The 21,388-nt window shown below is 42.6% G+C and overlaps 2 protein-coding genes across 3 annotated transcripts in view; one reads left to right on the top strand and one right to left on the bottom strand.

Moving 5' to 3' along the window:
* LOC124043776 (anion exchange protein 3-like) overlaps nucleotides 1–15,950 on the top strand; it is a 94,716-nt gene extending 78,766 nt beyond the window's left edge. Inside the window, exons 19-23 of the mRNA XM_046362725.1 lie at nucleotides 508–674; nucleotides 2,903–3,156; nucleotides 9,823–9,992; nucleotides 11,192–11,365; nucleotides 11,975–15,950. Of these exons, the coding sequence (XP_046218681.1) occupies nucleotides 508–674; nucleotides 2,903–3,156; nucleotides 9,823–9,992; nucleotides 11,192–11,365; nucleotides 11,975–12,055 (846 nt within the window). The 3' untranslated portion in view covers nucleotides 12,056–15,950. The remainder of the gene's footprint in view (nucleotides 1–507; nucleotides 675–2,902; nucleotides 3,157–9,822; nucleotides 9,993–11,191; nucleotides 11,366–11,974) is intronic.
* LOC124043765 lies at nucleotides 15,919–21,145 on the bottom strand. Of its 2 annotated transcripts, none has more exons than XM_046362712.1 (4): nucleotides 20,980–21,145; nucleotides 19,411–19,484; nucleotides 17,135–17,276; nucleotides 15,919–16,412 (listed from the first exon to the last, which is right to left on the bottom strand). In XM_046362712.1, exons 2-4 carry the CDS (start codon nucleotides 19,466–19,468, stop codon nucleotides 16,178–16,180), a joined length of 435 nt encoding a protein of 144 aa, XP_046218668.1. In that variant the 5' UTR covers nucleotides 19,469–19,484; nucleotides 20,980–21,145; the 3' UTR covers nucleotides 15,919–16,177. The 2 variants fall into 2 exon arrangements, with proteins under 2 accessions (XP_046218668.1, XP_046218660.1); XM_046362704.1 differs by having other exon boundaries at nucleotides 19,411–19,468; nucleotides 20,980–21,138.
* Between the last annotated feature and the right edge of the window lie 243 nt (nucleotides 21,146–21,388).

Below are 21,388 nucleotides of genomic sequence, written 5' to 3'. Positions count from 1 at the left end.
AAAAAAGCAGGGTTAGAAAGGATTACCTACACATACTGACCAGCTCGTGTTATAGACAGAAGCCGGCTACTTGGTAGACCACTCCGAAATCAATTCTCAGGATGTCCAGCCCACTCATTATCTCAGCCAATCATGGCCAGCGGGAAGGTTGCTGACTTTTTCCCTGGCTAAACCATCTAGGCTCATAATTTAACAATTTTATTCGTATTTACAGATGGCTTATACGTTTGTTATTAAGGCACATGAAAGTTTGCATGTTCCAGAAGGTATTTCTGCTCCCCAAAAAGTTTACGTTCAAATGGCTCACCTGTGAAGTAGTGACGCGCGACAAATGCCCAGTTTCCTGAAACAAGTCACATATCTAAAGGCTCCACTACATCCCTGATAACTACATCCCTGATACACATTGAACATTTAAAACAAAGTCACTCATAACAAACTGTCCTGTTCTTGCTCATTATAATTTTGCCCTGACTGATCTTGTTTCTGTTGCCTGTGATTTTACAGAAGCTGAATGTACCATCTGGTTTCTCGGTCACGTCTCCTGACAAGCGGGGCTGGTTGATCAGTCCATTCGGTGACAAGAAGCCCTTTCCCTTGTGGATGATGGGAGCTTCGGTGGTGCCCGCTCTCCTTGTCTTCATCCTCATCTTCATGGAGACACAGATCACCTCGTAAGTGCTGCCTGTTGCCATGGTAACGTGTCACTTTAGAAGTGAAGAGGGAGTCAATTACCATGGTTATGCCAGTCACATTTGTTAGACTAGATAAAATGAAATAACATTTTATTGGTCAAGTACACATGATTAGCAGATGTTATTGCGAGTGTAGTGAAATGCTTGTGCTTCTAGTTCCAACAGTGCAGCAATAACTAACATGTAATCTAACAGTTCCACTTCAACTACCTAATCACACTAATCTAAGTAAAGGAAGAATAATATATATAAATGGATGAGCAAAGACAGAGTGGCATAGGTAAGATGCAATAGATGGTATAAAATACAGTATATACATATAATATGAGTAATGCAAGATATTTAAACATTATTAACGTGACTAGTGATCCATTTTTTAAAGTGGCCAATGATTTCAAGTCTGTATGTAGGCAGCAGCCTCTCTGTGTTAGTGATGGCTGTTTTTCAGTCTCTCGGTCCCAGCTTTGATGCACCTGTACTGACCTCACCTTCTGGATGGTAATGGCGTGAACAGGCAGTGGCTCGGGTGCTTGTTATCCTTGATGATCTTTTTGGCCTTCCTGTAACATCAGGTGCTGTAGGTGTCCTGGAGGGCAGGTAGTTTACCCCTGGTGGATGCGTTGTGCAGACCGCACCACCCTCTGGAGAGCCTTGCGGTTGTGGGCGGTGCAGTTGCCGTACCAGGCGGTGATGCAGCCCGACAAGATGCTCTCAATTGTGCATCTGTAAAGGTTTGTGAGGGTTTTAGGTGCCAAGCCAGTTGAAAAGTTGAAAGGTGCTGTTGTACCTTCACCACACTGTATGTGTGGTTGGACCATTTCAGTTTGTAAGTGATGTGTACGCTGAAGAACTTAAAACCTTCCACCTTCTCCACTGCTGTCCTGTCGATGTGGATAGGGGGGGGGGGTGCTCCCTCTGCTTTTTCCTGAAGTCCATGATCATCTCCTTTGTTTTGTTGACGTTGAGTGAGAGGTTGTTTTGCTGACACCACACTCCTAGTGCCCTAACCTCCTCCTTGTAGGGTGTCTCGTCATTGTTGGTAATCAAACCTACTACTGGTCTGTCATCTGCAAACTTGATGATTGAGTTGGAGGCGTGCATGGCCACCCAGTCATGATTGAACTAGGAGTAAAGAGGAGGGGGCTGAGCACGCACCCTTGTGGGGCCCCAGTGTTGAGGATCAGCGAAGTGGAGTTGTTGTTTCCTACTTTCACCACCTGGGAGTGGCCCGTCAGGATGTCCAGGACCTAATTTCACAGGGCAGGGTTGAGACCCAGGGCCTCCAGCTTAATGATGAGCTTGGAGGGTACTATGGTGTTGAATGCTGAGCTATAGTCAATGAACAGCATTCTTACATAGGTATTCCTCTTGTCCATATGGGATAGGGCAGTGTGCAGTGTTACGTCTGTGGACCTATTGGGGTGGTAAGCAAGGTGGAGGTGTTATGATCCTTGACCAGCCTCTCAAAGCACTTCATGATGACAGAAGTTGGTGCTACGGGGCGATAGTAATTTAGTTCAGTTACCTTTGCCTTCTTTGGTACAAGACCAATGGTGGCCATCTCGAAGCATGTGGGGACAGCAGACTGGGATAGGGTGAGATTGAATACGTCCGTAAACACACCAGCCAGCTGGTCTGCGCATGCTCTGAGGACACGGCTAGGGATGCCGTCTGGGCGATGAGGATATATGTTGTCTCATACGTGCTAGTTGGGTAACCATGGTGATATCAGTGTAGGGGTTGCTATCGAGAAACCAGTTTTTGGTAGGATGATGTTGTGAAGCAAATCTATAAACAGAGTTGGAGGTACTGCAAGTTCAACAATGTCAACTATCAATTGGCTGCAGGCCATAATGATTTAACCAACTGACTTCTGTTCCTTCTCTGGCATTTACCAATCACATTAGAGTAGAGTGAAGATTACTGACTTTATATCACAGGCACAATACTAAACAAATAAGAACATGAAAATAGTGCTTGTTTCTATATGTGGTGACCTGGGCTGCATACGTGTGCTGGGTTTTTACTTGTGTTTGTGTGTGTGTGAACATACATGTGATTTTGCACATATGTGTTTATGCATGTATGTGTAAACATGCATGTGGATGCATGTGTGAATGTATGTGTACAGGTGTGTGTGATTTACACCTTCCTTACCCATTCCTTACCCCCCCTCTCTTTACTCTTCCTCCATCCTCCCATCCTAGACTAATCGTCAGCAAGAAGGAGCGTCGCCTGGTCAAGGGATCGGGCTTCCACCTGGACCTGCTGCTCATTGTCACGCTGGGCGCCATGTGCCCTCTGTTAGGCCTGCCCTGGCTCACAGCCGCCACTGTGCGCTCGGTCACGCATGTCAACGCCCTTACTGTCATGAGCAAGGCCACAGCGCCTGGCGAGAAGCCTATGATCCAGGAGGTGAAGGAGCAGCGGGTGACGGGCCTGGTAGTTGCGGTGCTCGTGGGTGAGGAGGATGCTGTTTTTCTGGAAAGGATTGGATGTAGGCCCTAGTGTGATGTGAAGGAAGGTGGCATTGATCAAAATCAATTCAAATGTACTTATAAAGCCCTTTTTACATCAGCAGATGTATGGCAATGAAAATCTCCCTATGAAGGCAGGAACCTAGGAAGAAACCTAGAAGGGAACCAGGCTCTGAGGGGTGGCTAGTCCTCTTCTTGCTGTGCCGGGTGGAGATTATAAGAGTACATGGCCATTAAGGCCAGATCGTTTTTCAAGATGTTCAAACGTTCATAAATGACCAATAGGGTCAAATAATAATCACAGTGGTTGTAGAGGGTGAAACCGGTCAGCACCTCAGAACTAAATGTCAGTTGGCTTTTCATAGCCAAGCATTCAGAGGTCGAGACAGCAGGTGCGGTAGAGAGAGAGAAAGAGAGAGAGAGGGTCGAAAATAGCAGGTCTGGGACAAGATAGCACGTCTGGTGAACAGGTTAAGGTTCCATAGCCACAGTCAAAACAGCAAAAACTGGATCAGCAGCACAACCAAGTGGACTGGGGACAGCCAGGAGCCATCATGCCAGGTTGTCCTGAGGCATGGTCATAGGGCTCAGGTCCTCTGACAGATACAGACAGAGAGATGGGAGAATTAGAGATAGCATACTTAAATTCACACAGGACACCAGATGAGACAGGAAGAATTCATGAGATAGGACAGACTCACCCTTGCCTCCCAGCACATAGACTATTACAGCATAGATACTGAAGGCTGAGACTTGGGGGGTCGGTGGACACTGTGGCTCTGTCCGACGATACCCCCAGACAGGGCCAACCAGGCAGGATATAACCCTACCCACTTAGCCAAAGCACAGTCCCACACCACTAGAGGGATATCAATAGACCACCAACTTACTACCCTGAGACAAGGCTGAGTATAGCCCACTAAGATCTTCTCCACCGCACAAGCCCGAAGGGCTGCAAAACCAGACAGGATGATCACGTCAGTGACTCAACCCACTCAAGTCGAGTATAGCGAAAAAAGCGTGGCACGACATGACGCACTCCTCCTAGGGATGCCATGGAAAACCACTAGTAAGCCAGTGACTTAGCCCCTATAATAGGGTCAGAGGGAGAGAATCCCAGTGAAGAAAGGGGAGCCGGCCAGGCAGAGACAGCAAGGGCGGTTCGTCACTCCAGTCCATTGGTTGCACCCCTTGGTCAGACTAAACTCAATCATAGAACCTATTGAAGAGATGAGTCTTCAGTAAAGACATAATGGTCAAGACCGAGTCTGTGTCTCTCACACGGATAGGCAGACCATTCAATTAACATGTAGCTCTATAGGAGAAAGCCCAGCCTCCAGCTGTTTTTTGCCATCATTGTAAGCCTGCCACACACACACTATACGATACATTTATTAAATATAAGAATGAGTGTAAGTTTGTCACAACCTGGCTCGCGGGAAGTGATAAAGACATCTTATAGGACTAGGCCACAAATAATAATAATCAATCATTTTGCTCTTTACTTAGACACCTTACATGTAAAACCTTATTTGTTCATAAAAAAATGTGTTAATGAGACACATAACTCTGCAATGTTGGGTTGTATTGGAGAGTCTCAGACTTTTTCCACACACAGTCTGTGCCTGTATTTAGTTTTCATGCTAGTGAGGGCCGAGAATCCTGTCATACATAGGTATGTGGTTGCAAAGGGCATCCGTGTCTTAACAGCGTGATTTGCCAAGGCAGGATACTCTGAGAGCAGTCCAATCCAGAAATCTGGCAGTGGCTTCTGATTCAATTAAATTTTTCACAGAACCACCTGTTGTAAGATATCGGTAAGTGGACTGGAGGCAGCACATCAAATCAAATGTATTTATATAGCCCTTCGTACATCAGCTGATATATCAAAGTGCTGTACAGAAACCCAGCCTAAAACCCCAAACAGCAAGCAATGCAGGTGTAGAAGCACGGTGGCTAGGAAAAACTCCTTAGAAAGGCCAAAAACCTAGGAAGAAACCTAGAGAGGAACCAGGCTATGTGGGGTGGCCAGTCCTCTTCTGGCTGTGCCGGGTGGAGATTATAACAGAACATGGCCAAGATGTTCAAATGTTCATAAATGACCAGCATGGACATGAAAGGGATAACGAATCCAGTTGTTTGTATCATCCGAGTTGGGAAAGTACCTGCGTAATTGCGCACACAACTCACTCAGGTGCTTCGCTATATCACATTTGACATTGTCCATAACCTTGGGTTCATTTGCACACAAAAAAACATACAACGATGGAAAGACCTGTGTGTGGTCCTTGTTAATGCAAACAGAGAAGAGCTCCAACTTCGTAATCATACCCTCAATTTTTTCCCGCACATTGAATATAGTTGCGGAAAGTCTCTGTAATCCTAGATTCAGATAATTCAGGTGAGAAAAAACATCACCCAGATAGGCCAGTCGTGTGAGAAACACGTCATCATGCAAGCGGTCAGACAAGTGAAAAATGTGGTCAGTCAAGAAAACGTTAAGCTCGTCTCTTAATAAATAAATAAAACAGTTTCAATACTTTGCCTCTTAATAACGAGCACAAAAGTGTTACATGGTCGCTGCCCATATCATTGCGTAGTGCAGAAAATACACGAGAGTTCACAGGCCTTGCTTTAGCAAAGTTAACCATTTTCACTGTAGTGTCCAAAACACATTTCAAGATGTCAGGCATTCCCTTGGCAGCAAGAGTCTCTCGGTGGATGCTGCAGTGTACCCAAGTTGCATCGGGAGCAACTGCTTGCACGCGCATTACTACTCCACCATGTCTCCCTGTCATGGCTTTTGTGCCATCAGTACCAACACATATTGACCACCAATGTCCATTTTATGTCACAAAGCTGTCCAGTACTTAAAAATATCCTCTCCTATTGTCCTGGTTTCCAGCGGTTTGCAGAAGAGGATGTCTTCCTTAATTGTCCCCCCCATAAACGTAACGGACATATACCAGGAGCTGTGCCAGGCCCACAACGTCTGTTGACTCATCCAGCTGTAATGCATAGAATTCACTGGCTTGTATGCAAAGCAGTAATTGTTTCAAAACATCTCCTGCCATGTCACTGATGCGTCGTGAAACAGTGTTGTTTGATAGTTTTTGTTGGCCTTTTACCCCAGCATTGTCCCAACCATATCCTCGGCAGCAGGAATAATTAAGTCCTCCACAAATATATATATATATTTTATTTGGCGTACCCCCGACGGCATTACCCCAGTTTGGGAATACCTGGTGTAGATCAATTAGGGTTTTCAATCTCTCCAAAAGAATGTTGTGCCTGATGGTGTCAAAAGCGGAACTAAGGTCTAGGAGCCCAAGGACAGATGCAGAGCCTTGGTTTGACGCCATTAAAGGGTAATTTACCACTTTCACAAGTGCAGTCTCAAACCAAACTGGAGCGTTTCGTATACATTATTTGTCTTCGGGACGGCAGTAGCTTTTTCTAACATTTTTGAGGGGATTGGGTGGTTTGGCTTTTTCAGGAGAGTCTTTATTAATGCCACTTTTAGTGAGTTTGGGACACATATGGAGGATAGGGAGCTGTTTATTATGTTCAACATAGGAGGGCCAAAGCACAGGACGTAGCTCTTTCAGTTGTTTAGTTGTAATAGTGTCCAGTAGGCAGCTGGAAGGTTTAGAGGGCATGACTATATTTGTGAATGTGTCAAGAGATACAGGATTAAGAAACTTGAGTGTCTCCATTGATCTTTGGTCCTGGCAGTTCTGTGCAGACTCTGAACAACTGAGTTTTGGAGAAATATGTAGATTCAAAGAGGAGTCTGTAATTTGCTTTCTAATGATCATGATCTTTTCATCAAAGTCAAAGTTCATGAATTCATCACTGCTGAAGTGAAGGCCATCCTCTCCTTGGGGAATGCTGATTTTTAGTTAGCTTTGTGAAAGTATCAAAAAAATGCAAATGATGTTTTTATTCTTCTCAATTAGGTTGGAAAAATATGCTAATCGTGCAGCAGTGAAGGCTCTACGATATTGCACAGTACTGTATTTCCAAGATAGTCGGAAGTCTTACAGTTTGGTGGAGCGCCATTACCATTCCAATTTTCTGGAATCAAATTTATTTATAAAGCCCTTCTTACATCAGCTGATGTCACAAAGTGCTGTCCAGAAACCCAGCCAAAAAAAACAAACAGCAAGCAATGCAAGTGTAGAAGCTTGGTGGCTTGGAAAAACTCCATAGAAGGCCAGAACCTAGGAAGAAACCTAGATGAACCAGACTATGAAGGGTGGCCAGCCCTCTTCTGGCTGTGCCGGGTGGAGATTATAACAGAACATGTCCAAGATGTTCAAATGTTCATAGATGACCAGCAGGGTCAGATAATAATAATCTCAGTGGTTGTAGAGGGTGCAACAGGTCAACAACTCAGGAGAAAATGTCAGTTGGCTTTTCATAGCTGATCATTCAGAGTATCTCTACCACTCCTGCTGTCTCTAGAGAGTTGAAAACAGCAAGTCTGGGACAAGGTAGCACGTCCGGTGAACAGATGAGGGTTCCATAGCCGCAGGCAGAACAGTTGAAACTGGAGCAACAGCACGGCCAGGTGGACTGGGGGCAGCAAGGAGACATCAGGCCAGATAGTCCTGAGGCATGGTCCTAGGGCTCAGGTCCTCAAAGAGAGAATGAGAAATAAAAAAGAGAGAATTCGAGAGAGCATACTTAAATTCACACAGGACAATCAGATAAGAGAGGAGAAATACTCCAGATACACCAGACTGACCCTATCCCCCGACACAAACTATGGCAGCATAAAAACTGGATGCTGAGACAGGAGGGATCAGAAGTCATTGTGGCCCTGTCCGAGGAAGCTTGCTTTCAGGGTTCGGGTATTTTCTTTATACCAGGGAGCTAATTTCTTGTGACAAATATTTGTTGTTTTTAAAAGGTGTGACTGCATCTAGGGTAATACGTAGGGTTAAATGTAGGCTAGGTGGTTAACAGATTACTCTACATCTTTGGGTAGGTGGAGGGAGTCTGGAAGGGCATCTAGGAATCTTTTGGTTGTCCGAGAATTTATAGCACAGCTTTTGATAATCCTCGGTTGGGGTCTGATCAGATAATTTGTTGCGATTGCAAGCATAATAAGATATTGGTCCCAAAGTCCAGGATTATGAGGAAAAAACGTTTAGAGCCACAATGTTTATTCCATGGGACAAAAATAGATCCAGGGTATGACTGTTGCAATGCGTAGGTCCGGAGACATGTTGAGTCGATAAAGGCTCCTAAAGCATTTGGTAGTGGGTTTGTGGACTTTTCCATATTAAAGTCACCAAAAATGTGAATATTATCTGCAATGACTACATGGTCCGATAGGAATTGAGGGAACTCAGTGAGGAACGCTGTATATGGGCCAGTAATCCTGTAAAAGGTGACTGCATAGATGTTATGACTAGAAACTCAAAAGACGAAGATGCAGTCATTTAAAAAAAAAAAAAATTATTGACATTTGTTGTCGTAAATGTTAGCAACACCTCCGCCTTTGCGGGATGCATGGGGGATATGGTCACTAGTGTATCCCAGAGTATCTTGTAAGGTGTGCTGTACTGTTGCACTCAGAAATGTAACATGGACAGCAAACTAAGAAATAGGAAAATAAATAGTCAATGGTTGATAGGGACTATGTTCTAATACCAGTGGTGTAGTTTATCTGTGTATATAGCGTTCTCTGTGGTTAAACCTGCAGTGGCTTGCGAAAGTATTCACACCCCTTGGCATTTTTCCTATTTTGTTGCCTTACAACCTGGAATTAAAATATATTTTTGGGGGGGCTTTGTATCATTTGATTTACACAACACGTCTACCACTTTGAAGATGCAAAATATGTTTTATTGTGAAACAAACAAGAAATAACACAAAAAACAGAGAACTTGAGTGTGCATAACTATTCAACCCCCCCCCCCCCCCCCGAAGTCAATTTAAGATATTATTTATATCCCAACCCTGATCTCTACTTCTCCACAACTGTTTGGAGAGCCCCTTGGTCTTCATGGTGCCGCTTGCTTGGTGGTGCCCCTTGTTTAGTGGTGTTGCAGACTCTGGGGCCTTTCAGAACAGGTTATATGTTGAGATCATGTGACAGATCATATGACACTTAGATTGCACACAGGTTTACTAATTATGTGAGGTAATTGGTTGCACCAGATCTTATTTAGGTGCTTCATAGCAAAGGGGTTGAAGTCGCTCTGGATAAGAGCGTCTGCTAAATTACTTAAATGTAAATGTAATATGTACACACCACTTTATCATTTTTTGAAACAAGTCATTTTTTTTTTCACTTCACCAATTTGGACTATTTTGTGTATGTCCATTACATGAAATCGAAACAAAAAATCAATTAAAATTACAGGTTGTTATGCAACAAAATATGGGAATGAATGGGAATGAATGCGAGGGGAATGAATGTGTTTGAAAGGTACTGTAACAGACGTTCTTGAATGGTGTTACACCAGAACTATTTACTGGTGGACAGACTACTTCAATATAACCAGATTTGAGTTCCGGGTTAACCGAGATTACTGCTGAACTGGCTCAGTCGATCTGAATTCAACCAACCTACAGATCCCCATGCGACCTGGATCTCACACATTTGACCTTTCACCTTGGACTTGTGTTTTCCTAAGGCATGTCTATCGTGATGACGGACGTGCTCCGTAACATCCCACTGGCCGTGCTGTTCGGGATCTTCCTCTACATGGGCGTCACGTCGATCACTGGCATCCAGCTCTACGAGCGCATCACACTCATGTTCACGCCCGCCAAGCACCACCCCGACCACATATACGTGACCAAGGTGAGCCCAATAGCAGAATACGATGGAGAGTCTACTCAACCTCTGTTTTTATAGATTTGTCCCCAATCTATTTTGGTATCCTGGTTTTGCATGTTTGAGTGGGATTGTGTGTGTGGACTTACTTTGCAATCAAATGATAAAAGGATAAAGTTGACCATAGACATTGATCTAATGTCGGTTTTGCAATAGGTGTGTTTTTGATCCATGTCTAGTCAGGTGCAGGCTGTCAATGTTAGTGAAAGACAGAAGGGGATCCACCCACTAGATGGAGCTCAATCCATCTAATTCTATTTTTTTACCTTTATTAAACGAGGCAAGCCAGTTAAGAACAAATTCTTATTTACAATGACAGCCTATCAGGGAACAGTGGGTTAACTGCCTTGTTCAGGGGCAGAATGACAGATTCTTACCTTGTCAGCTCAGGGATTTGATCCAGCAACCTTTTGGTTACTAGCCCAACACTAACCACTAGGCTACCTGCTGCCCCGCTATATAATCATTTCCATAGGCAGGGTAGCACATCTTAACTTAACTTACTAGTGTACAAAAAACTTTAGGAACACCTGCTCTTTTCATGACAAAGACTGACCAGGTAAATCCAGGTGAAAGATATGATCCTTTATTGATGTCACTTGTTAAATCCACTTCAATCAGTGTAGATGAAGGGAAGGAGGCAGGTTAATTAAAGAATGATTTTTAAGCCTTGAGGCAATTGAGACATGGATTGTACATGTGTGCCATTCAGAGGTTGAATTGGCAAGACAAAATATTTGTCCCAATGAACGGAGTATGGTAGTAGGTGCCATACGCCCTGGTTTGAGTGTGTCAGGAACCACAACTCTGCTGGGTTTTTCACAATCAACAGTTTCCTGTGTGTATGAAGAATGGTCCGCCACACAAAGGACATCCAGACAAATTGACACAATTGTGAGAAGCATTGGAGTCCACATGGGCCAGCATCCCTGTGGAATGCTTTCGACACCTTGTAGTGTCCATGCCCACACGAATGTGTTCCTAATGTTTTGTACACTCAGTGTATGTCTGTCTCATCTCTATGAACAGTATGTGTTAATTGTCCTGCCCAGATCATTATTCCTAAACAAATGAATATAAAATATGAATTGAATTTATTTCAATTATGGGTAAGGCTGTACTTAAAGTCTGCCCCATTTACATGTTTGTGTGTGCGTGGGCCACAGGTGAAGACGTGGCGTATGAACATGTTCACCATCATCCAGCTGGCCTGCATTGTGCTACTGTGGGTGGTCAAGTCGACCGTGGCCTCACTCGCCTTCCCCTTCATCCTCATCATGACCGTGCCGCTCCGCCGCCTCATCCTCTCCCGGATCTTTGAGGAGCGTGAGCTTCAGGCGGTAGGTGGACATTCCTGGAATTTTCTGAATTCAGGCACAATCATCTGGTCCAGGCAACATTGGGTCACACGTTACAAATAATAACACTGATGTCCTGTGTTCGCAAGGGGATTTCTGTTTATTTGTGAAATGTGCATGCTACACAGTACTTTAATTCAGTTAACAATACATTTGTAAAATGTTTATCTCCTCGAAGTCAAGTCTCTCAACCACATGATCTTAACGAAAACAGGACGCACGGGGTCCTGGAGAACGGACTTGATCAAAACACAGAGGGTGTGTGTGTGTGTGTGTGTGTGTGTGTGTGTGTGTGTGTGTGTGTGTGTGTGTGTGTGTGTGTGTGTGTGTGTGTGTGTGTGTGTGTGTGTGTGTGTGTGTGTGTGTGTGTGTGTGTGTGTGTGTGTGTGTGTGTGACAATGACAGAATTGTGGGTTAGATTCCTGGGACCAGCCACGTGTAAAATGTATGCACGCATGACTGTAAATCGCTTTGGATTCAAATGTCTGCTAAATGCCTATTCTTCTATTATTGTTTCACTATATTGGCCAAAGCATCAAGACAATATGAATGAGGATTCTGATGACATCCCAACATCTCTCGCTCTTACAGCTCGACGGAGAAAATGAGGACTCCCCCAACTTTGACGAGGATGGTCGGGACGAGTATAATGAGATTCACATGCTTGTGTAGACACTTCACACGGGTAGGCCCAATCGGCTCTCTCCATCTTCCAAGGCTCTCTCCATCTTCCAATCACGAGCATGTTTCTTATTACGTCTGGGAGCTGTGTCTTGAAAACACTCAGATGACGGTAGGATTTTCGTCCATCAGAGAAACATTATGTGTATATATACTGTATATACATATATTATATTCAAATTCTGCTGTACTTTGATCTAAAAATGATGTAAAGGAATAACCCCACTGTTATAATTTGTTTCTGGTTTTCCTGCTGCAACAGTTTTTCCTCTCAAAGAGGTCAGTAGTTCTGCTGCCCTACTGTTGCTGAGCGTGTCAGGAATCCTCAAGTGCGTGACATGGACATTGCACCTTTTAAACACAGACCAATAGTTCATAAACACTCGTCCCCACTCAAACCCTGGACATGGGTTCTTCCTCTTACTTTTAACGGTCAAGCTCTCTACAGGTTCCGGGCGTAAGTGCAATGACAACAACCCCAAGTACTCCAGTAGGTTGGTTTTCCCTCCCAGTGTTGGAGTCCAATTTATTTGGGGCACCGGTGGAATGAACACTGGTTGTATGACAGCCACTGGTTTCACTGGGAGCCAATACTCCACTGCCCTCCTCAGCATAACTGCATTTTTACCCTTCTTCGTACTGTAGCCATTACCAGTGGAATTCAATGACCACGTTAACCAAACAGGAAGATCGGCATTATTTTCACTGTGTGCACTCCCTTTAGTTGTGTGCTCCTCACAGGATACGTTCACTTTTGACCTTTGTGATTCACCTGCACCGACACACCAGTTCCCTGGTCCAATAACAGGAGAAGATGCATTCGTTGATCCCCTCTGAATGCAGTTCTCCCTTAAACGAAGATACAGTACATGAGGATTATGTGTGTTTTGGAGAGATGTTACTTTATAAGGTATATTCTGCCCAACAGGCCAATCCAATGATTGTGGATGCATACAAGTAAACACATTGAGATCTGCTGACCTTGAACATGTTTAAATTTTTCTTTAGTATTTTTGTGACCTTACCGAATTAAATGTTAGCCTACCTATTTACTTTAGTTTGTTGTTAGTTGCCAAAATTACATGAAGCGATATTGACATATGGGATGCATTCTAAATGCCTGTTAGTTGGAAAAATTTGCAATTATTAACATTATTCAAAACCTTTGTCAAAGTCACTGGAATTATACCACAGGTATCAAAATCACTGTGTAGCACCACTGACATTGTGTACTTCCATGTTCTGTAGGCAACTGTTGGATGTGAAGGGTACTATAGCGTAAGGTAAAACTAACCTTTGTAAAGCAAATAGATCATTGATCATTGGTTTTGTGTCCCTGTTGTGTACACAAACCATTCAAGGAAATATTTAAAATTATACACACAGGTGGTTCAGAAGTGATTATATACAACTTGGCATGTGTTTAACATGTACAATGATTGGAATGGACTCTTTTCCCAAAGGTTCAAGTTTCTACCCCACACAGAATGTTTGTCTGTTTAAAATGGACTATGTTATCATGAACAGTGCAGCAGAACCATAGGTTTAAATTGATACACGTGAAGTGGAGACCATGTTTCAAATATTGAAGCATCTGCTGAATTTGACGAAATGATGCATTGTATAATATGATACTGCTGTTTTCTTTTTAAATAGACCCCACTAGAGAAGTGTAACATCACATGTCTTATTGACTCTTGTCGTACAAACACTACACTCTTAGAAAAAAAAGGTTCTAAAAAGGTTATTTGCGGAGGGATAGGGTTCTACCAAGAAACGTTTTGATCTGAAGATCCCTTTTTGGAAGACAAGGGTTCTTTGTAAGGGAAAGGGTTCTACCTAGAACCTTTAACATTCTAAGAACCGTTTTTGGAGGAAAGAGTTCTTTGATAATTCTTTAGATGGCAATAAGGATTCTTTGGAAGGCAAGGGTTCTTCATAGAACCATATATCATACAGTATTTCCCAGCATGCTCTAGGTAGAACCATATACAGGGAGTTCTATAACGAACACTATATAAAAGATTCAAGATAGAACCCTCTGCAAAGGGTTCCCCCCTATGGGGACAATCCGAAGAACCCTACAAGGTACTACTATTTAGCAGCTTTTTTCCCTAAGAGTGTAGATACTGGAATTGCAATGGCATGTTGTGTATGGACAACCTACTTTAGCCCCTACTGTGTGAGACGTATTGAATGTACAGGCCTATATAGTAAGTTTCCAGGGATGTTGTTTTGATAGTCTCTACTTTGTCTGCACTGTCTCTTCCGCTGCTCTGTTAAACTAGAGGTATGCTAGCGTCAACTTGGCTTCTGAAGGAAGGACTTAAGTCAATAGAATCTCAGACCAAAGTGGCCGTGCTTTACTCTGGGCTTGGAGTAATAGACAGCTACTGGCATTGAATTTGGCATGTCAAAGGCAAAAGGTATCACAGTTACCATGGCGTCAGACATGAAAATGGGAAGAGGGCAAGGGGAGAAAGCTTCCCCCTCACTTGATGTGAAGGAAAAATGGGGAACGGTCTTTGTTGTTTGAGAACACGGGCTTGCTGGTGTGTTGAGGGCTACCAGAGATCCCAGTGGCCCTGTGGTGGATATGCCTACACTCAGTAAAACAATCACTCAGTCACTTGGAAAAAAATAAAGATTTGGAAGAGTGGTTATTATTCAAGATAATAAAAAGGTATAGTGTAGCCACTTTCTTCTGTTCTGTCTGGATTCCTCAAGATTTGGAGCAGGGACATGAAAAGAAAATGGTTCTAGGCCCATGAAAAAGGCCTGGCATGTTAGATGTTGGGAATCCACAATGTTTCGTCGCCTGATACCTCCATGCTAGCACAGACCAGACCACCCACCCAAAATCTAGGAATATAGCGTTATGTTTTAGCCGCTGCTACTTACCCATCTCTCACTTAAAGTCTCTGGGATCTTTTTTTTCTTCATTTGATTGGATGACTAGGACATTTGTGAAGGCGTTAAGAAGTACTGTAGACAATCAGAAATGTATGCAATTAGATTACCTGTATATCTTTTATGCATCTACCTTCATAAGTAATATGATAGCACTGCTAACCCTGTGGCAACAACCAATTGTATGTTCATTTTTTTATTTTTTATTAATGGGTCATTCCCAGCTTGTCCTACACGTTTGCACCATGTAATGAATATAAAGTTATAAAGGTGAAGGTCCCCTTTAAAGGGATAGTTCAAGATTTTGACAATGAAGCTACGAGCTAGTTCCCTCAATGCTAACTAGCATTAACACAATGACTGGAAGTCTACTGGAACAGTTAGCTAATTAGCACCAGTCATTGTGCTAATGCTAGTTAGCTTTGACTCGCAAAACTACCTTCCTGCATACTGTACGCAGAGACATAAAAATGGTATCCACTAGTTCATCAGACTCTGGGGAAGTAGATAACAGGTTTATTGTTAGGTAGGTGAATGTGGCATTTAAAGCATTTTCTGCAGCTCACTTGTAATGAAGGACAATGTTTTTAGTGTCACTCTTAAGAAGGTGAGTATGGTTTATACATGCTATACCTGAGTTAAAATCATCCTGAAGCCATGTCACACACAAATACACACACACACACACACACACACACACACACACACACACACACACACAAAGATAAGTCTTTCTGCTCTGAAAACGATACCTATTGAAGTGGGGTTTGTCTGTCTGAGAAAAAAAGTATGTGTTAATTTTATGATAAATTATGAATTACTTTAGCATTAGCAATACTGAAAGATATTTATGTTATGTGGATACTTGAATAGCGGTTCAGCCTGTTATTATTGTAAAGAGGTTTTCAAACTACTGTAAAACAAATTGTTATTTTTTTGTCTGAAAATAAATATTTATGTGTTTCAAATAAATCTATCACATTTTTATTCAATACTTATTTAAGAACATAACAGGGTATTACAATACTATAAGTACCATTATTCAACATACAATATATGGGTGTACAAAAATGTGTGTTTCTGAATGTTAAACAGATATCCAACTTTCTGTTGGCTACGTCTAGTGTGTCTCAAGTGAAAGTGTATTTTGTGTGCGTGTGTGTGTGTGCATTTGTAAGATTTGTCCACCAAGAGGGTTGGCTCTCAGAGCCCAGTGGTTGTGGTGATGTGGACACACAGCAGGGGGAGGAGCAGAATGGTGATGATACAAGGCAGAATCAGCAACATCAGGACAGCGAAAGCCGGGTCCTCCACACGCGAGCAGAGTGAGAAGAACATCTGGTGCACCTCTAGGAAGATGTCATCCTTCAGTGAAGGCTCCACACACCTGGTACTGGTGGCTACTTGTTCCACACAGTGCTTCAAAATGATGTAGGAGCTGATGGTGAAAAGGGGAAAAAACGTAATGTTCCATTTCCTTATTTCTCTCCTGAAGTGGGCATTCACTCACTCCATTCCTTTTAGTGGGGAGTGAACAAGTGCACACTTCAGGAAGAAAGGGGAGAGAAATGGGCCGGAGCCACTGTCAAAACAGACTAATAAAAGTAGCATGTACTAAATAGCCTGGACTACTGTGAACCAATCGCTCAAATTTCAGGGTGTAACCGGTTGATCTGTTACCCGTGTTAAAGAGACACCACCCAAACACACCATTTAGTTCTCCAGGGTTTGGGCCCTGCAGGCGATGTCAACAGTAATATATGAATTATTACAGTGTAATTAATGGGCTAGCACTACATCTTCGCTCTGAACAAACATGTGATGTCGGAGAAATACGAGTGGAGCAGTGTGGCTAGACATGTACACTAGGCTACCACCCCAAAACATTGAATCAGCTCTAACGTGAAGTTACACAAAAACACCCCGGAGACAGGAACTGACTCTCTGACTCTCCCATGACTAAAGGTCGTATCTTTAGCGATATAGCCATTCAAAATGGTCATACTCGTCTATACTTAGCCCTTTCCTCTGTTCTCACTCATCAGCCAGGGGATGTGAGCTCAGCCCCCCCCTCAATACAAAGTACAAAATAGGCAGGAAGGCTAGAGGCAGGTCAGGCTGTACAACAAACCCCTCTGTTGTAGGGGTACACACACGCACCCTTTAAAGGTGGGCCAGGGACATCTGTGCTGATAGTTGCTAGCTTCCATGCTCTGGTTGAAGTTTGGGAGGCAGTAACCATGCACGTAGTGGTCGAACGTCAGCCTGTTACACTGTGCAACGTAGCCACCCTCGCTAAGCCCTAGAAAAAAACAAGAGTTGGTGAAAAGTAAACACATCGTGACAGCAGACCCGTTTATCCCAACTCCCAATCTAGTACAAAATAAGAGTAAAAAACAACCATTCGATAGAACTGTAGATTTTCGGCAGTGGGTTGGTGATTTCATGTCTGTTAAGGATGTGTCAACAAAACTTTTTTTTTCATATAAATCCCAGACCATTACGGAGCGAGGGAGGAGGCGGTGAAATATTCCACAGTCTCGCATGTCTCTTTTAGTACTACTGAATCAGTAGATACTAGTTAGAATGTGTTTTTCCATTATTTTTAGGTGGTATAAAAACTGACAGCGAAACAACTGTTGGACCACAAAGCTCTTGTATTTGGAATAGGACAGTTCGGAGATATACAGTGGCTTGCGAAAGTATTCACCCCCCTTGGCATATTCCCTATTTTGTTGCCTTTTGTATCATTTGATTTACACAACATGCCTACCACTTTGAAGATGCAAAACATTTTTTATTGTGTATCAAACAAGAAATAAGACCAAAAAAAACATAACTTGAGCGTGCATAACTATTCACTTCCCAAAAGTCAATACTTTGTAGAGCCACCTTTTGCAGCAATTACAGCTGCAAGTCTCTTGGAGTATGTCTCTATAAGCTTGGCACACCTAGCCACTGGGATTTTTGCCCATTTTTCAAGGCAAAACTGCTCCAGCTCCTTCAAGTTGGATGGGTTCCGCTGGTGTACAGCAATATTTAAGTCATACCACCGATTCTCAATTGGATTGAGGTCTGGTCTTTGACTAGGCCATTCCAAGACATTTATATGTTACCCCGAGTGTTGCTTTAGCAGTATGCTTAGGGTCATTGTCCTGCTGGAAGGTGAACCTTCGTCCCAGTCTAAAATCTATGGAAGACTGAAACTGTTTTCCCTCAAGAATTTCCCTGTATTTAGCGCCATCCGCTATTCCTTCAATTCTGACCAGTTTCCCAGCCCCTGCCGATGAAAAACATCCCCACAGCATGATACTGCCACCACCATGCTTCACTTTGGGGATGGTGTTCTCGAGGTGATGACAGGTGTTGTGTTTGCACCAAACATAGCTTTTTCCTTGATGGCCAAAAAGCTCAATTTTAGTCTCATCTGATCAGAGTACCTTCTTCCATATGTTTGGGGAGTCTCCCACATGCCTTTTGGCGAACACCAAACGTGTTTGCTTATTTTTTTCTTTAAGCAATGGCATTTTCTGGCCACTCTTCCATAAAGCCAAGCTCTGTGGAGTGTACTGCTTAAAGTGGTCCTATGGACAAATACTCCAATCTCCGCTGTGGGACTTTGCAGCTTTTTCAGCGTTATCTTTGGTCTCTTTGTTGACTCTCTGATTAATGCCATCCTTGCCTGGTCCCTGAGTTTTGGTGGGCTGCCCTCTCTTGGCAGGTTTGTTGTGGTGCCATATTCGTTCCATTTTTTAATAATGGATATAATGGTGCTCTGTGGGATGTTCAAAGTTTCTGATATTTTTTTATAACCCAACCCCGATCTGTACCTTTCCGCAACTTTGTCCCTGACCTGTTTGGAGAGCTCCTTGGTCTTCATGGTGTCGCTTGCTTGGTGGTGCCCCTTGTTTAGTGGTGTTGCAGACTCTGGGGCCTTTCAGATAGGTGTATATATACTGAGATCATGTGACGCTTAGATTGCACACTGGTGGACTTTATTTAACTAATTATGTGACTTCTGAAGGTAATTGGTTGCACCAGATCTTATTTAGGGGCTTCAGAGCAAAGGGGGTGAATACATATACACTCACTAATTTGACATTTTTACATTTTGTTTTGTTTCATTTCACGTCACCAATATGGACTATTTTGTCCATTACATGAAATCCAAATAAAAATCCATTTAAAATTACAGGTTGTAATGCAACAAAATTGGAAAAACGCCAAGGGGGATGAATACTTTTTTTTGCAAGGCACTGTATTGCTTTCTCCCCCACTTTTAAAGGCCTTATATGTTTTTGCTGTAGCATGACAATTAGAGCACTAAACTGCTGTTGACATTGCTGGATCAGGATAAAAATTCAACTGTCCTCAAAAGGGCATTGAAAAGTAGGTTGGAGGACCAAGTCAAGCGAAGTAGTGTAATTGTTGCTCACGTGTTAAGGCCACGAGGATCACAATAAGGCAGGTCAAAATAGTCTGTCGATTCTCCATCTGTCAGAAATAGATACTGTCCATAGTTAATCAAACAATGACAATCCAGTAATGGCAATACGTAATGTTTGCACCTGCAACAACCTATCAGGTGTGCAGATAGTGTGTCCTACTGAGTATCGTCGCCATCAACATGTTGATTCCCACCATTTGATCGTCTAGAATACAAGGCAAATGTAAAGTAAAGGCCTCAGGCCTCAGGCTGGTATCATTAAGACCACATGGTACACTAGCAATAGGGTTTGAAACCGGCTTATGCCAGAACCAGGCTACAGATAACTACATTAGAGTCTGGCAAATGCATGCCAGCAACTGCTTTTACACATAATTTTCCCTCAACTTGTAGCAATTTGAAAAATTACTTATTAACCCATGCCCTGCCTTGCCAGACTATCACCTCACTTCGCCCTAGCATACTAGCATTCTTTCTGTGCAGATAAGTGACTCAAATGGATAATCGCTTGTCGTGCCATTTATTTCTATAAAAATAGATTACTGAAGAGGGAAAGAGAACATCCGCTTATGTTCTGATATGATTGAAATATCAAGTTGCTTTGTATTGTTTGACACAAAACATTTGTATTTTTATCTCTAATAGCTGGTAAAAAAGTGAATGGCCAGCTGGTTACTGAATATTTTTTTAATTAATTAATGTATCTCTTGGGACATGGGAGTCACTGAAAACAGATGTGGAGAGGAATGCAGACAAATGTACCATCTAAATGTTCTAATGTACGGTTTGTGTCTACGTATACTGTCAAAACTGGTACAATGGTACAACCAGGACGGATTTGTCATTTAAAGCTAAAAGTTATACTGGGAGTTGTGAGTAGATTCACAAACACCAAACAATTAGTTAAAAAGTACAGCAATTGACTGCACTCAACCGATTTACTTAAGTAAAAGTAAAAAGTAATATATAAAGCTATATATATATATATATATATCATATTCTTTATATTAAGCAAACCAGATGGCACGATTTTCTAGTTTTTTTAATTTATGAACAGACAGTGGCACACGCCAGCACTCTATTTGTGTTTAGTGAATATGCCAGATCAGAGGCAGTAGAGATGACAATGTGTTGTATTAATAGGTGTGTAAATTTGACAATATTGCTATCCTGCCTGAGCATTCGAAATGTAATGAGTACTTTTGGTTGTCAGAGAAAATGTATGGTAGTGAAAGGTAAATATTTTCTTTAGGGATGTAGTGTAGTAAACTAAATACATATACACAACAACAAAATACTTAATTAGTACTTTCAAGTATTTTTACTTAAGTACTTTACACAACTGGATACATTTTTTATGTATTTATTTCACCTTTATTTAACCTGGTAGGCTAGTTGAAAACAAGTTCTCATTTACAACTGCAACCTGGCCAAGATAAAGCAAAGCAGTTTGACACATAGAACAACACAGAGTTACACATGGAATAAACAAACATACAGTCAATAATACAGTAGAAAAAGTATATATACAGTGTGTGCAAATGAGGTAAGATAATACCTTGACTTATATCTGTAGATTAATTCATCTTCTGTTCCTGGCAGGTCAGACGCAAAATCTGGAGCCCAGTCGGTTTCCTGTGAAGTAGAGTCGCTGCTGAAAACCAACTAACCAAGGAAACATTGTTTCATGGCTGAGGCGAATGAGAACCCCTTTAGGGATTCAGGGTCTTATCAGTCCGTGGGACTGGGAGTTGTGTTTATGCAATCTCCCAGCTCTAAACCACTGTCAGGCTGCTTCCTTTCCCATGCTTCTATACTTAAAACCCCATCCTCCGGCTATACCCAAGTGAAACGGACAAGCAGGCCTTACATTTTGGTATGTTAAAATATACAGTATATTAATGTTGGGGTGGGATGGAGGGCCTAGATGGGGGAAGAAGGGATGGGGAGAGAGGGTACAGGCTTGG

The sequence above is a fragment of the Oncorhynchus gorbuscha genome, linkage group LG01 (assembly GCF_021184085.1).
Source record: "Oncorhynchus gorbuscha isolate QuinsamMale2020 ecotype Even-year linkage group LG01, OgorEven_v1.0, whole genome shotgun sequence".
NCBI classification, from domain to species: domain Eukaryota; kingdom Metazoa; phylum Chordata; class Actinopteri; order Salmoniformes; family Salmonidae; genus Oncorhynchus; species Oncorhynchus gorbuscha.
This window is presented reverse-complemented; position numbering and strand designations above follow the sequence as displayed.

Excerpts from the sequence above, each read along its gene's own strand:
- LOC124043765 (XM_046362712.1), bottom strand. The coding sequence starts at position 19,468 with ATGGAGAATCGACAGACTATTTTGACCTGCCTTATTGTGATCCTCGTG. Across the intron at positions 17,277-19,410 it reads GATCCTCGTGGCCTTAACAC|GGCTTAGCGAGGGTGGCTAC; the intron begins GTGAGCAACAAT and ends GTTTTTTTCTAG. Across the intron at positions 16,413-17,134 it reads CCCTGGCCCACCTTTAAAGG|CTCCTACATCATTTTGAAGC; the intron begins GTGCGTGTGTGT and ends TTTCACCATCAG.